Source organism: Chinchilla lanigera, unplaced genomic scaffold (assembly GCF_000276665.1).
Source record: "Chinchilla lanigera isolate Chin_1 unplaced genomic scaffold, ChiLan1.0 scaffold00152, whole genome shotgun sequence".
In the NCBI taxonomy this organism is placed as follows: Eukaryota; Metazoa; Chordata; class Mammalia; order Rodentia; family Chinchillidae; genus Chinchilla; species Chinchilla lanigera.
The window spans coordinates 1,486,855-1,500,899 of record NW_004955553.1 but is presented as its reverse complement, the minus strand read 5'-3'; the positions used below and the strand labels follow the sequence as shown (position 1 = coordinate 1,500,899).

General features: G+C 42.4%; 1 protein-coding gene across 2 annotated transcripts; it reads left to right on the top strand.

Annotated features, from left to right (window-relative positions):
* Nucleotides 1-4,460: 4,460 nt before the first annotated feature.
* Nucleotides 4,461-13,733, top strand: LOC102012903 (CMRF35-like molecule 4). Of its 2 annotated transcripts, none has more exons than XM_005412249.2 (4): nucleotides 4,461-4,614; nucleotides 7,603-7,944; nucleotides 10,262-10,400; nucleotides 12,874-13,733. In XM_005412249.2, exons 1-4 carry the CDS (start codon nucleotides 4,569-4,571, stop codon nucleotides 13,037-13,039), a joined length of 693 nt encoding a protein of 230 aa, XP_005412306.1. In that variant the 5' UTR covers nucleotides 4,461-4,568; the 3' UTR covers nucleotides 13,040-13,733. The 2 variants fall into 2 exon arrangements, with proteins under 2 accessions (XP_005412306.1, XP_005412307.1); XM_005412250.2 differs by having other exon boundaries at nucleotides 4,462-4,614; nucleotides 12,264-12,967.
* The last annotated feature ends 312 nt before the right edge of the window (nucleotides 13,734-14,045 follow it).

Genomic DNA, 14,045 nt, shown 5'->3' with positions numbered 1-14,045 from the left:
TGCAAAGCCATGGTGATAAAAAAGAGCATTTTACTGACACACACCAAAAAGACATGCAGATCAATGGAAAAGAATAAAGGAAGCAGAAATAATCCCAGCTACATTCAGCCATCTGGTCTTTGACAAAGAGGTCAAAAACATGTGGAAAAATAGCCTCTTCAATAAATGATGCCAGGAAAATTTACTATACACGGGCAGAAGATTGACTGTAGACCCAAATTTCTCACCATGTACTAAAATAAAATTAAAATGAATCAAAGGCTTAACTATTAAAACAAAAACACTGAATCTGCTGTAAGATAAAATAGGCAAAACTCCAAAAGTCATATGCACAGTAAAGAACATTGTGAACCAAATTCCAACTTTAAAAGAAATAAAGAATCAACAAATGTGATCATATCAAATTAAAAAGCTTCTGGACATCAAAGGAAACAACCAACAGAGTGAAGAGACAAGCTATAGCGTTGGAGAAAAATTTTGCTAGCTACTCCTCAACAGAAAACTAATACCTAGACTATATAAAGAACTGAAAAAAAAAAAAAAGATTTCTCCAAATAAGAGTCAACTAGAAAATTATCAACTGAAATGAGTAGATACTTCTCAGGAGAAGAAGTACAAATGGACAATAAGTGCATGAAAAATGTTCAACATCTCTGACTATGAGAGAAGTGCAAATTAGAACAACATGAGATTGTGTATTACTCCAGAAAGAATGGCGTTCATCAAGAAAACAATAACAAGCTGGGAGTGGTGGCACGTGCTTGTAATCCCAGCACTTGGGAGGCTGTGGCAGGAGCACCTTTGCAAGTTCAAAGCCAGACTGGGCTACATACTGAGTTCAAGGTCAGCCTGCACTAAACAGTGAGACCCTGCCTCAAAACAACAACAAACCCAAAAGAAAACAATAACAAATGTTGGCAAGTCTGTGGGGGAAAAAGGAACATTTCTACATTGTTGGTGCGAATGTAAACTAGTGCAGCCACTGGTGTACAGAAATTAGTAGGGAGATTTCTCAAAAAACTAAACAGGAAAATCAGTTGGGAGATTTCTCAGAAAACTAAAACTATAAATTTTGTTCAACTTAACTATTCTCTTTTTATGTGTCCTCCCCAAACGGCTGAAGACATCATATTAAATATGCATACCCATGTTTGTAGTAGTACAACTCACAATAGCTACATCTTGAAAGGGGCCCATATGTTCATCAATAGCAAATGAAGAGGTAAGGAAAATGTAGTATTTTTACACAACGTAATATTACTCTGTCATAAGGAGAAATAAATTTGGATCCCAAATTTATAGAAAAGTGAGTGTATCTGGAGATCACAGTTGTAAATTAGACACACAAGCTCAAATAGCACATAGTTTCTCTTACCATGAGAAACCCAAAATATAAATACTTTATTTATTTTTCTTTTTTAAAAAATTTTTTTGTATTTTTTTGATACAGGATCTTGCTATGAATTCAGGCTGGCTTTGAGTTCACTTTGTAGCCCAGGCTGGCCTTGAACTCTGCAACAATCCTCCTGCCTCAGCCTCCCGAGTGCTGGGATTACAGGTGTGTGACACCATGCCCAGCCAGTACAAATAATTTAAAGGCAAAAATGAAAGATAGATGATACGAAATAGGGAGACATATTTTGCAAGTGGGAAGGGGGACCAAGAGATACAAAAAGGAGAGCAGGGAGAGAAGGGGAACTGGAAGTAAAAAGAATTAAGATGTGTTCTGTACATGTATTAACCCCTCACAATAATCATTATGCACTGCAAATGTGTACTAATAAACATTAAAAAAATTAAAAACTTGTGGAAAATATGAAAGAGAAAAGAAGAGACAGAAAGAATGGACCCAGGGAGTAGGAGGGAGAGAGCATAGGATAGAGAAACAGGAAAGAGACCCTCTGAAGGAAGTGGGCAGAGACTGGAAAGTCACTCTGGCAGTTAATAATGTTACCATCCAATAGGTTCTTCTCTCAACACAGAAAGAATGACAAGGCAGAGAGTCAAGAGAGAAACGAGCAGAAGCATTTATTGTACAGTGAGCAAAAGCAGAAAGCTCCCAAGACTGCGAGGGGACCCAAGCATATTACCACGGAGTCTCTTTATCTATGAGTTTTTGTACTAAAAAATGACTACATCTCGGACCAAGTTGAGGACAGCCCATAGGGTTACAAACAGGAGTGTTTGATTTAGAGAAGGGTCTTTAGGAACTCAGTAACAAGTGTAGTTTTTTTTTTTTTTGTACTGGGAATCGAACTCATGACCTTGTGCTTGCCAGGCAGGTGCTGTGCCCCTGAGCTATATCTCTGGCCCCACAAGTGTACTTTTGCAAACACCATTGTTATAACTTTTCTAAAACTATCAGCACAAGCAGAACAGAGGCACTCTTGAGAGGGGAATGAACAGAGACTTGGTGCTACTGTTTATTTATCACCATGTTTTTATCACATTCCTGGACAGGAGGATCGTACTAGTTTAACCTGGGGTTCTTGTTTATCAGGGCATCAAAGCCCTGGCCTTGGCCATCAGCTCCCCATCTTGAGTCCTGACTTTTTGTTGGCTCTCAGTCCCAGACTTCATTTTATGTTGTCCTTCACTGGGTCATCCTGGCTCCCTCTGGGCTTGGCTTTTCTGCCTGTCCTGCCTAGTGAACTCCCTCTGCCTAGAACATTATTGTGTCCTCTTTTCAGAGAAATGTGCCTAAGCCTTAAGAAAGTGAAACCTAAAACCAACCACACATTTGCTAAGGACTCAGGGTTCATCTCCCCACCACTTACCTGTTTTAAATAGAATAAGTAGGTTTGATGCATTGAGTTGGTGAACTGTTGATAACCAAGAGGAAATGTGCAAAGATATGAGAGAAACCACATAGGCAGAGTGAGTCCAGAGGGAAAATGCAACTTGTCCTTTCTCATACACTACAGCAGACCTGTGCTATAGACCAACAATGGGTCAAGCTCAGGCATAGGACAGGTAGGAGGAAGGGTGGAGGGGCCACCCAGCAGGAGTTTAGGCAGAGATTGTTTTCTAGCTGGTACTCAGTTTTGGGGTACTGGAATCTCCTGATGGAGGTGGTTTCTAGGTTTGTCCTGTCCTGAGCAAAGAATTGGTCAAGACAAGCACAAATGGTCATAAAGTTTTAATAAAGGTGGGAAAAGAGGCTTTGCTGAGCAAGTTTAGGTGAAGTAAGAGCAGGAAAAAAAGTACACCCTACAGTATGAGGGCAGGCCACCATGCAAGAGAGAACATAGTGGCAAAAACTCAATGTGGGCAGTCCTTTTTGTTTCACCCACTCCTCAGCCTGACAAGTGGTCTAGGCCTTCCTGATACAGGGATGATATCAGAACCTCCAAATGTGATATAAAGGAAGTACTATAACTGTTAGATGTCTGATACACCTAATTCATGATCTCTAAAATTGAAGAATGAATTCTAGGAACAACAGAGGTGAAGAGTAGGAAATATTTATTGAACAATAGAAAGCTCATGACTGTGAGGGAGAGGAAGGGATACCTGGAAAGTGGGTTGTCCCAGACTCCATTTCTTAGGGGAAGTTTGACAGAGCTTAGCAATGTGGCTACAATGTGGGTTACAGCTATGACCAACCAATAAGATTGTAAGTATAGCTGCTTAGGTAATATTGATCCAATGGGAAACCAAGCCACTTAGTGAAGGAGCATGGAAGGAGCAAAGAACTTCTCAGGTAGGTGATGGATCCAAGGGTCTTGGCTGCCCACTGAGGTGACTGATGCCTGTTGTTATTAGACCAGGTATTGTCACTTATCTCTTGGGGAGTTGGTAGGCCTGGTCTTTTTGTTGTTATCTTGAGGCCTTGCCTCCAACTGATGCATCTCTGGACACAGTAGTGGGTCTCCACCTTTTGTCCTGACTCTCTTGAGGGTCCAGCAGTATCTGGCTGCCTATAATATTCCTACTTAACTTCGCTATCTATAATAATCTATGGAAAACCTGCTCCAGTTCTCGAAAGAAGTCCATGTGAAGGGCTTTGGGAACTGTTCTGTGTATATGCCCTTGAATTTTATAATTAACAGCCCACATCCTGATTTATCTCACAGCCACACCACTGGTCTGAGCCCCGCATGAGGTATATGCCCCAGACTGTGAAGCCAGTGTGTTTGCATCTGCACCTCTTCCTGTTGCTGCTCATTGCCAGCGGTGTCTTCTCTTTGTCAGCAGAAACTGTGAATTAACAATTGCTGGGTCCTCCCTCTTCCTGCCCTTTACCTTCTCTCCTCTCCTCTCCCACGTCCACTCTACCTCTGCATGCATTTTCTCTCATGTGCAAACCTTATCAGGCCTGGACTCTTTTGCTTTCCCGCAAACACAGAAGTTTCAACACAGCTTATACTACGATGACGCAGTCTTCTAAAAAAAAAAAAAAACACAACATCTCTTTTCCCCTAATATGTAAAATTGGGAAATTCTTGCACACACAGAGGAAGTGAATGAGAGAGAAACCCGAAGGAGATGCAAGCAAGCTTGGTGCATTCTTTTCAGAGCTGCGCTTCACATTTCCAAACAGCATTGAGTTCTGAAATAACTGCGACATGACCCCGTGGCTGTTCCCAGCTCTGCTCCTCCTGCTCCTCCCAGGTGAGTGGGGCTGGGACTTTAAGACACTGGAAAGCCAGAGGCTGGGCATCTGGGGCCTTTCCCGGGGGAAGGAGGTATAGTAGGGGAAACAGCAGAGCCAGTTCATTCACAAGTTTTTGTTACTTGATGGTGTTACAGTTTAATGGGCCACTGATAGTTCAGGTTCTCATGTACTATGAGGAAAGAATTGCCAAGAGTACACCCAATAGTAAGTAGTAAGTAGCTACTTTTATGGAAGATCAGAAGATAGCAACAGCAAAGGAAAGGAGAAAAAAAGGAAGCCACTCAGGCACCAACGGCCTGGCGATCTCCTAGGCTTTTGTTATGTTTTGAAATCTCCCTTAGGATAAGGGAAGCAGGAATAACTGTAGGGTGCTGTTTACAGTTAAATAGAGGACAGGATGGACTGTCTCAGCTCCTTTGTTTCTAACTGTGCTAATGGGTTCTACATTAGGTGCTACAGATGCAACAAACAAACAAAACAACACCTCCTTTCAGAGGTGTATTTCTCAACCCTGGCTGTTCCAGAGAAACAAATGAATGAATAATTGAATGAATTAATAAACAAATCTATTCTTTTAAAGATTTTTTATTTTAATTTAAACATAGTACTTATACATATGTATAGAATATGTTGTGAGATTTTATTACATGAATATAGTCAGTCAGATAAGGATAATTGGCATATCTATCTTGGCAGACATGTATCTTGTTTTTTTTTTATTTTAAAAATAAAAGGAGGAAAACATTAACAGACAGACAACATTTTACAAAATAGGAAAGGAACAGTACAGACAGTATGGAGTTACAAACAAAGTGGTAGGGAATTAACAATGCTTGTTGTATTACATATTGATATCTTCAAAGTGGTTTCTTGTGAAAACAGATATAGACATGCAATGCTGATCAACCAAGGACTCATTGACAGTTTCTTTCATCAAAGAAATACAAGACAGTAGAACAGCCATGTTGACTATCCTGCATATACCTACATACAAAATTGGCAGACATATATCTTGTGTTAGAAACACTTAAATTATATTTGCTATTTAGCAAATAGGTAAACAATAGCTTTTTGTGGTTTTGATTTGCATATCCCTGATGATTGGTGAGGCTGAACATTGCTGTAGTGATTTGAAATATTTGGGGTTTTTTGGGTCAACTTTGTTGTCAACTGCTATAGAACATTACAAGTTCTTCCTCCTGCCCAACTGCCGTTTTCTCTCTCTCTCTCTCTCTCTCTCTCTCTCTCTCTCTCTCTCTCTCTCTCTCTCTCTCTCTCTCTCTCTCATTCCATCTCCCCTACCTTTTCCAGGCTCTGGTACATATAATTCTTTACCTTTTTGAGATCAACATTTTAGGTCTCAAATATAAGTGTAAACATGTAGTATTTATCTTTCTATATCTGACTCAGTTCACATAGCAGAATGTCTTCCTGTTCCACCCATGTTGTTCTAAATTGTGCCTGTTTTGGAGAGTGCTGCTGTAAAACATGAGTGCAGATGTCTCTTCGACATACTGATTTCATTTCTTTTGGGAATGGACTTGTTACAGTTGAGCAGACCAAGACAAATTCAGGTTCTTGTGTATAATGAGAAGAGAACTGTCAAACACACACTTCCTAGTATGTAGTAAGTAGCTACATTTATTGAAGATCATGGGATGGTAGCACTGAGAACAGGCAAAAGGAAAATGGAAAAAAAGAGACTCAGTAACTCAGGCTTCTTGTAGTTAAAGTGCCAGACACTTTTGAGCCTATGTGCCTCCCATTCGGTCTCTCACTGGAATTGATGCTCTGCTGCCTCAGGCATGGCAGCCTCCTAAGCTTTTGTTATTTTACTGTGAACTTCTTCTAGGATTGTGGAAGCATGGATAATCATTATGGTGGTATTGTGGGCAGGAGGCAGAGACCAGCCAAGACCACCAGGCTTGTGTTAAGTCATCGTGGGGTGGAATTTATCGTGCCTGGGTGCAGGCAAACAGAGGGCAAAAAGGCTGTCTGTAGGTAGGAAAGAGAAGTGGGCTTTTTAAAAATAGGGTTGGAAAGAAGGCAAGGACATTAGGCAGGCAGACCTTAGAAAACATCATACTCCCAGAACTCCTTCACATGCTCCAGTGTGCTAGTTACACCTCCCACTTATCCTCAAGCAGTCAGAGCTATTGTTACCCATATATAAATCATTGAAATCTATTGGTATCATTAATGAGTCTCTATTAAATTGAATTTAACGTTTTGTTTCAGAGGTCTGATTTAAGATATGTCCATTGTTCTGAGTTTCTTCAAGCAAAAGATAAGGCCGAAAATAATGTGGGGATTAATGTTGTGATGCTGTTGCAGAGCAGAGGTAGCATGTGAAGTGCTCCTCACCCTTTGATGATGGCTTGATTCATCTGCATTAGGTTTAGTTAAATCTACAAAACTCAAGTGGGCATTGAATGAGTGCTTCTCCTTGTGTACTACCTTTTATCTTAAAAGTTAGCTTTTACAGGGAATTTTAGAAGTCAAATTTGGAACCATTTATGGAGAAAATGGGTCTGCACACTGAGGCCCACAGCACATGGTTACTAGATGGCATCACTCTTTTAGTCAGCTCAGTGGCACAGTGCCTGCCTGGTAAGTGTGAAGTCCTGCGTTCAATCCTCTGTACCAAAAGCAAAAAATGAAACAAGATAACACACTTCTTGATATACATTATTTACTGATCATAGGAAGGGAAGGGGTAAATGACAGGCAGCTATTAATACTACATCACCATTTTTTTCCTTTTGAGAGCTGTAGTTATTCTCTTCACTGATTTTTCTGCAGCCTTTGACCCAGTGGAATGCTGAAGAACAACAGGTGTCTGCTTTGGAGAACATATAATCTTCCTGCCTTAACCATTGTTTAACTTAGGACACACTTGGATTTAGAAGCTCTTCCTAGTGCAGGATGCTGTGGCCCTGCCCTTGGGGTGGGAGGTGACAGATTCATGGATTTGTGTTTTCCAGGCTTCTCTGCTGCCCAGAAAGATATCACTGGTCCCAATGCAGTGAGTGGCCAGGAGCGGGGCTCACTGACCGTGCAGTGTCGTTATACCTCAAAGTGGAAGACCTCTCGGAAGTGGTGGTGTCGAGGAGCTGCCTGGAGTAGCTGCAAGATCCAGATTCAAACCGATGGATCAGAGAAGGAGCAGAAGAAGGAGCGTTTGTCCATCAGGGACTACCAGAAAGAGCTCGTGTTCAGGGTAACCTTGGAGGATCTCAGGAGAGATGATGCTGATAGTTACTGGTGTGGGTTTGAAAGATTAGGAACTGACCCTGGGCTCAAAGTTAAAGTGACTGTTGTTCCAGGTAAACATGTGTATGTGTATTTGTGTCCCTGAGGTCCCACATAAGTAAATTAAGTGTAACCAGAGTGACTTATTACAGAGTGGGGTTGAGTCCTGAGGGTTGAGGTCTTCTCTCTGAGATCCCAGTCCTGTCTTCTAAAAGGTGGGAGATGGAGGAGAGGAATGACACACAAACACACTCTATCTCACACAGAATTGTATCGAGAATATTTTCATGTATGTAAAGTATTTTTACACAAAGTAAATTATGAAACCTGTTTCTGGGCAACAAACAGTAACAGGGATCTGATTTCTCATCTGACTTAAATGACAACAATAAATACAATAGAAAAAATATAAGAAACTTAGATTTTAAATACATTGTATACCAGACAACAAATAACGCTTACTTTCTTGAGAGATTTTCTTGGTTGAAACCCAGAGAGGGGGAATCCAGGTGGCCCCTACTGACTTCTTCAATTGAAGAGATATTACTTAGAATCTGGGGAGGTGAAGCTGGTTAGAATTTGTAGGACAGAGTACCAGAGAGAAGAGAGTTGTAGAGAATGAGAATCTGGAGGTCTATAGCTGACCTCCACGGTTAATCAAGAGAAAACTGATCACTTCTTGTGTATAAGACAACTACCTGAGGTAGGACAGAGAATAACCAAAAAACGATCAGAAAGAATGGCTGTCCCATAGAGCCAGGAATTATGTCTGTCCTCATGAACCCAACTGGCCAAAGTCATAATTTGTTGAATGTTAGGCACACTATTTGTAAACATCCACCCCCTATAGTGATGAATAATTGGTTCTAGAGCAAAGGCTACTTTGACATGGCCTTACAAATCTTCAAAGACAGTTTTGAAAGAATCCAAAACTTTCCAAGTAATTTCACTGCATGCCTGCACAAAACTCAAGATTTATAGGAAGAAAAGTCTGACACCAGCATGGTGAAAGTCAATATATGTAATAATAATAATAGATTATGAGATATGATAAGATAACAAAGTAGAGAACACCTTTTATGATGAAAATAATCAATTGAAACCAATCCAGAACTAACACAGATGCTAGCATTAGTAGAAAAGGAAAGTGAGACAGTATGATAACTATACTTGACATGTCTGAAAAATTAAGTGGTAATATGGAAAATATAAAAAAACTCAAGCTGAATTTTTAAAAGCTGAAAATTACAGTGCCTAAAATAATAATAAAAAAACCACTTGACAAGATTAATGGCATACTAAAACTTGTGAAATATGATTGTCATGGTTTGTGTCTAGCTGTCCCCTCAAAGCCTCGTGCAGTCATGGGGTGGGCTTCTAGAGTTTGTGATTGATTCATTTTCCAGTGTGGGGATCATGGGTGTGAGTGCTCCACCCACCCTGGGGCAGGTAGTCTGCATACAATATAAGGGAGGGGAAGAGGCTTGCTCTTCTCTCCTACTCCTCCCTTTTTGCTCTTGTTGCTTTTGCTGTCTTCCGCTGCCATAAACTCTTGCCCCTCTGCCATGCCAGCCTGCCTTGGATCCAGCCACGTATGGACTGAAACCTCTTCAAACTGTGAGCTAAATAAACCTTTCCTTCTTTAATTTTAGGCATCAGGTATTTTGTCTCAGCAAGGAGAGAAAAGTAACCAAGACAATGATATTAGTGAATTGTAAGAGATTTCAATAGAAACTGTCCATAATGAAGTATAGAGTGAAAACAGGACAAAACATTAGCTGAGTGTGGTGGTAATAAGTTTGGGAAGTTGAGGCAGTGGGATCATAAATTTGGTTCCAGCCTGGGCAACTTGGCAATTTAACAAGTATCTGTCTCAAAATAAACCATAGTGCAGGGGAAGCAGCACCAGGATTTACAGACTGGGGAGGGGATGTTGTGACCATGAAGCTATTGGAAGACAGGAAAGGATAAAAAAGAAAGGTGACTCTTGGCCCAGCCTTCCCAGTGTCCAGCTGGTGCTGCCAGCAAGCCTGGGCTCACCAGAGGAGGTTCAGGAAAGTGTAGCCAGGTCAGTGGTTGACATTACTTCACAAGGTGGCAGGAAGTGAGTTTCAATCATAGCAGAGACTCAAAGGAAGTAGCCTGGTCTAAAAACTGAACTGCCACCAAGTATGTTGAATGGTGCCAAGCAGAAGTAACTACTTATTGTAAATTGCCTCCTTGGTTGGCTCCTCAGAATTTTTCACACTGTTGAATACTTTTTCTTTTCAAAAGAATCCACATTATGTTTTAGATGATTATTAGTGAGTCTTAGGCACCAAAGGAGAACCCTTTGGCATCACCCAGACCTGAACTGTCCATGTAGAAAGTGAACTATGTTCTCCTTTATAGATTTACACGAAGAAAGTTTATCCTCAGTAAGGCCAAGTCCAACTTTGGCGCCATCAACCACTAAGACCATCAAATACCAGCTAGTGACTACCACCAGCAACTCTACTCAGCTAGAGACTGGCACCAGCGCCCCTACTCGGTAAGCTGACCAGGGCCCTGCAGCCCCTTCCCACCGGTGCAACCCCATAGCATCTCCTTTGGGAGGGTTGGCAGATACCATGCCAGGATTCTCAAGAATCCTGGAATTCAGACAAAAAGCAAATAATGTTTTAGCATGAGTATATCCCAATTATTTCTTGGGATATACTTATACTTTTAAAAAGTATATGGTATTTTTATGGATATTAAATTTACCTGAGCACCCTTTACTTCTATTTTCTAAATGTAGTAACACTGTCATGTGGGTATATCTATCTGGACATCCCCCCACCACAGTACAGCCTCTCTGATGTATCCTCATGTCAATAGAGTCCCTGAAAAGACAGGTGGGCTTCCTCACCCTCTGTTTACCTGTGAGTAGAAGAATTCCCATCTAAGTCTCTGCTACACAAAGACAAAATCTTCATCTGGCTGGTAGAAGAAAAGCATGGATATGGGCCTTTGTTCTGTTGCCTACACATCTCCCAGGGCAAGACAGTATCACAGATTGGGTTTTAATGGGTTAGAAGACACTCCTCTTTCATGGGCCTCTGATCCTGCCCAAAAACAAATCTCAAGATTCCAGCCACTTCTCCCCAAGTGCCAAAGTGGGGGTGTAGGAAATGACAAGAAACAGAGTTGGCTGTCTCACTCTCCTGATGTGGTAGAGCCATATACAAGTATGATGCTTATCACCTTTGAAGGGGTAAGGAAATTCCTAAATGTCAGTGCCCCTCCGCTAACCTGCCTTAATCCCATGTTAGCCTGCTATGGCCAAGCCCCAGGTCAAGGCCAGAGCTCAGTTACAGACCTCTCTGTTACCTCTAGGGCAGAGGCAGAGGTCCAACTCTCCATCTACTTCTTGTCAGAACGGTCTCTCTGGTCTTGTCTGGTTCTCTTCCTGTTGATTTGAATTGGGCAGCTGTGCCTGAAGAACTCTTGGGGCTGGCTTGAGGACTCTTTCTTTGATGTTTTTTTCCCTGTAACTTACAAAAAATCTTCCTCAGTGTTTTGGAAATGCATTTGTGCAAACAGATGGGGTTTCAGTCATTGAGAGAGGGAAAGTGAGACTCCAGAGTGTTCAGAGCATGAAAAAAGAGCACAGCGCCTCAAGGACATAGAAAAACATTTCCAAGAATGCATCCAGTGTTCTATGGCTCACTCAGTATTCTGGAGTTAGATATGCTTTGTAGTTTTCACATCTATCCACGGGCTGAGGGTGGCTTCTTGTTGAGCTGAGAGAGACAACAAGGACGGTCCAGGAGGAAAGTTCGAGAGCTGGAGATGGTGCCCAGTATGGTGAGGAGGTGAGGGATCCAGGGACAGTAGGTACCTGGCTTTCTAGATCCATAGGAAGTAACAGGGGAGCACAAAAGACTGGAGGGTCAGGGATCAGTCCAGCGGACAGTGGGACGGATAGAGGTAAACTCTTTCTAGATGTGGTGTCCCAGAAACCTTCACAGATGTGACATCAGATGTGTCAAGGGTAGCGCTATGGGTGGGGAGGGCCATCCTGATGAAGGGTATAGAAGAAGATAAGACAAAAAAAAAAAAGACAGAGAAGCCATTGGTCTATGTAAAATGAAGACTAGATGAAGGGGAAATGTGGGGAGCAGCTGAACACAGAGGATGAGATGGTACTTGAAAGAGAGGTGACTGGAAGGCCAACTCTGCTGTGGTATGCAGCACCTAAAGCCTAGCATATGGGCAGCATGGCTGTGCCCGCTAAGGGGGCCATCTTGGCTGGGCCCTGGGCGTGCCCTCACTGGGCTATGGGAAGCCATAATCTGGGCAAAGGGAGGGCTGAAAGACCTGAGACTTCTGCCCCGGAGGCAGCTCATTCCTGTTTGTGTGTCCTCCACAGATCCCTGCTGAGCAACACCTACTTCCTGCTCCTGGTCTTCTTGAAGCTTCCCCTTCTACTGAGCATGCTTGGTATTGTCCTTTGGGTGAACAGGCCTCAGAGAGGGCCTGCGGGGCTGCAGAATCAGCCAAAATGAGAACATGTACTCTTGATGCTAATCACTGCCTGTCCAGTGAGAGAGACCCTCCAGTAGAAGGAAAAGAACATTTCTGTCAGGATGTTGCTATGGTTCTAGGTCAGTGTGGAACAGCTCCCTGGTTCCTGCTCCCACAACATGACACCAGGGGCTCTGAGACTTCTTCTGGTCCATTGTCACTTCATAGACCTGCAGCTGGAAGGGGCTTTGCTTCCTTCAAAAGTCTCACATAAGAAGAAAATGCAAATTCCCACCTGGTTCCCCAGTTCTGTGGTGAGAGGTACATGTAATCTCACGTCTGTTTGCGACTCCCAACATTAATGGATTTTCTTTTGCATTCAGCGCTCCAGCTAATCATTCCAACATTCTAGACCCTTTGAAGAAAATGATTGAACCAAACTAGCAAGGGGCAGAGCTCCTTTGAGTAGAGGCAGAGCTCTCAGAGATGCCCACCAGCTCATTGTTTTCTTGCAGGGAAGGGAGCATGAAGCCAGCCCCAGCCCACATCTCTTGGACACATATGACTGAAGATGAGATCAGGCACTGTATCTGCTCCATTGTTAACATCACCCTTCCTGTTAAAATCTCCTTGTTTGAGAAGTTAGACTGCTGCTCTCATTTTGGGGTAAATGAGAAATGAGCCATGGATTTTGTGGAATGTGGACTAATTAGACAATGGAGATAGAATCGGTCTCATAACTATGTGTTTGGGATATCTAGAGGGGAAGCTCGGAGACAGTGCCTCGTCCTTTCAAGCAACATGGTACTGAAATTTACCCTGGATGGATGAAACTTCTCTGGAGTGAACTGTTCAGAAATTCAGTAGTAATCTGTGAAAAGGACCACTGTTTTTTTCTTTCAAGTTCCTTCTTCTGGACTTGTTCTTCTGGGAAGCTCCAGGACCAAGAGAGTGGCCACTGTGTAGAAGAACAGCTAGTCATAAGCAGGAAAAGCTGTGTCAGCCCTGGCCGGGAAGCACAGCAGGACACAGTCAGAGGAGGCCTCATCCATAGGGGTCTGCAATGCCAGAATTTTCCTCTTCGAAGCCAGATGTACTAATCATGATTATTGGATGAATATGTAGCGATTGTGGAGGCTGAAAAATCCAAAACCTGTAGGGCAGGCGGATAGCCCAGAGACCTGGATGCTGTAGGCAGAGGCAGAGGCAGAAGGCAGTCTGGAGGCAGAATTTCCTTTCATCAGGACCCTGGGCTGTTTTCTTTTAAAACCTTTAACTGATGGTTTGAGGCACACCCACAGTATGGGGAGTAATCTGCTTCAGTCAAAGTCTATTGATTGAATATAATTCCAAGTAAAACAAACTGCCATAGTTATATCCAGACTGGTGTTTGAGCACATACCTAGGTACCCTGGCCTAATCAGGTGACACATAAATTCGCATCCCACTGGATGTCCTTAATGAGAAGCTAGCAGATGAGGTACAGCTGGTACTTACTTCATAGTGTTACCTTCTCTGAAGCTTTCTTCCCCTCCTTCCCTTGTGTGGGACTCCCATGTGTGTTCTTTGCCTTTGGGGACCCACTTCCTGTTGCCCCCAGCTGGGAGACTGTGGAGAAGGACATTCTTTGCTTAGAAAGCACTGAGGACACACAATGATTTGTTTATTGTTGCAAAAATGAACAGAA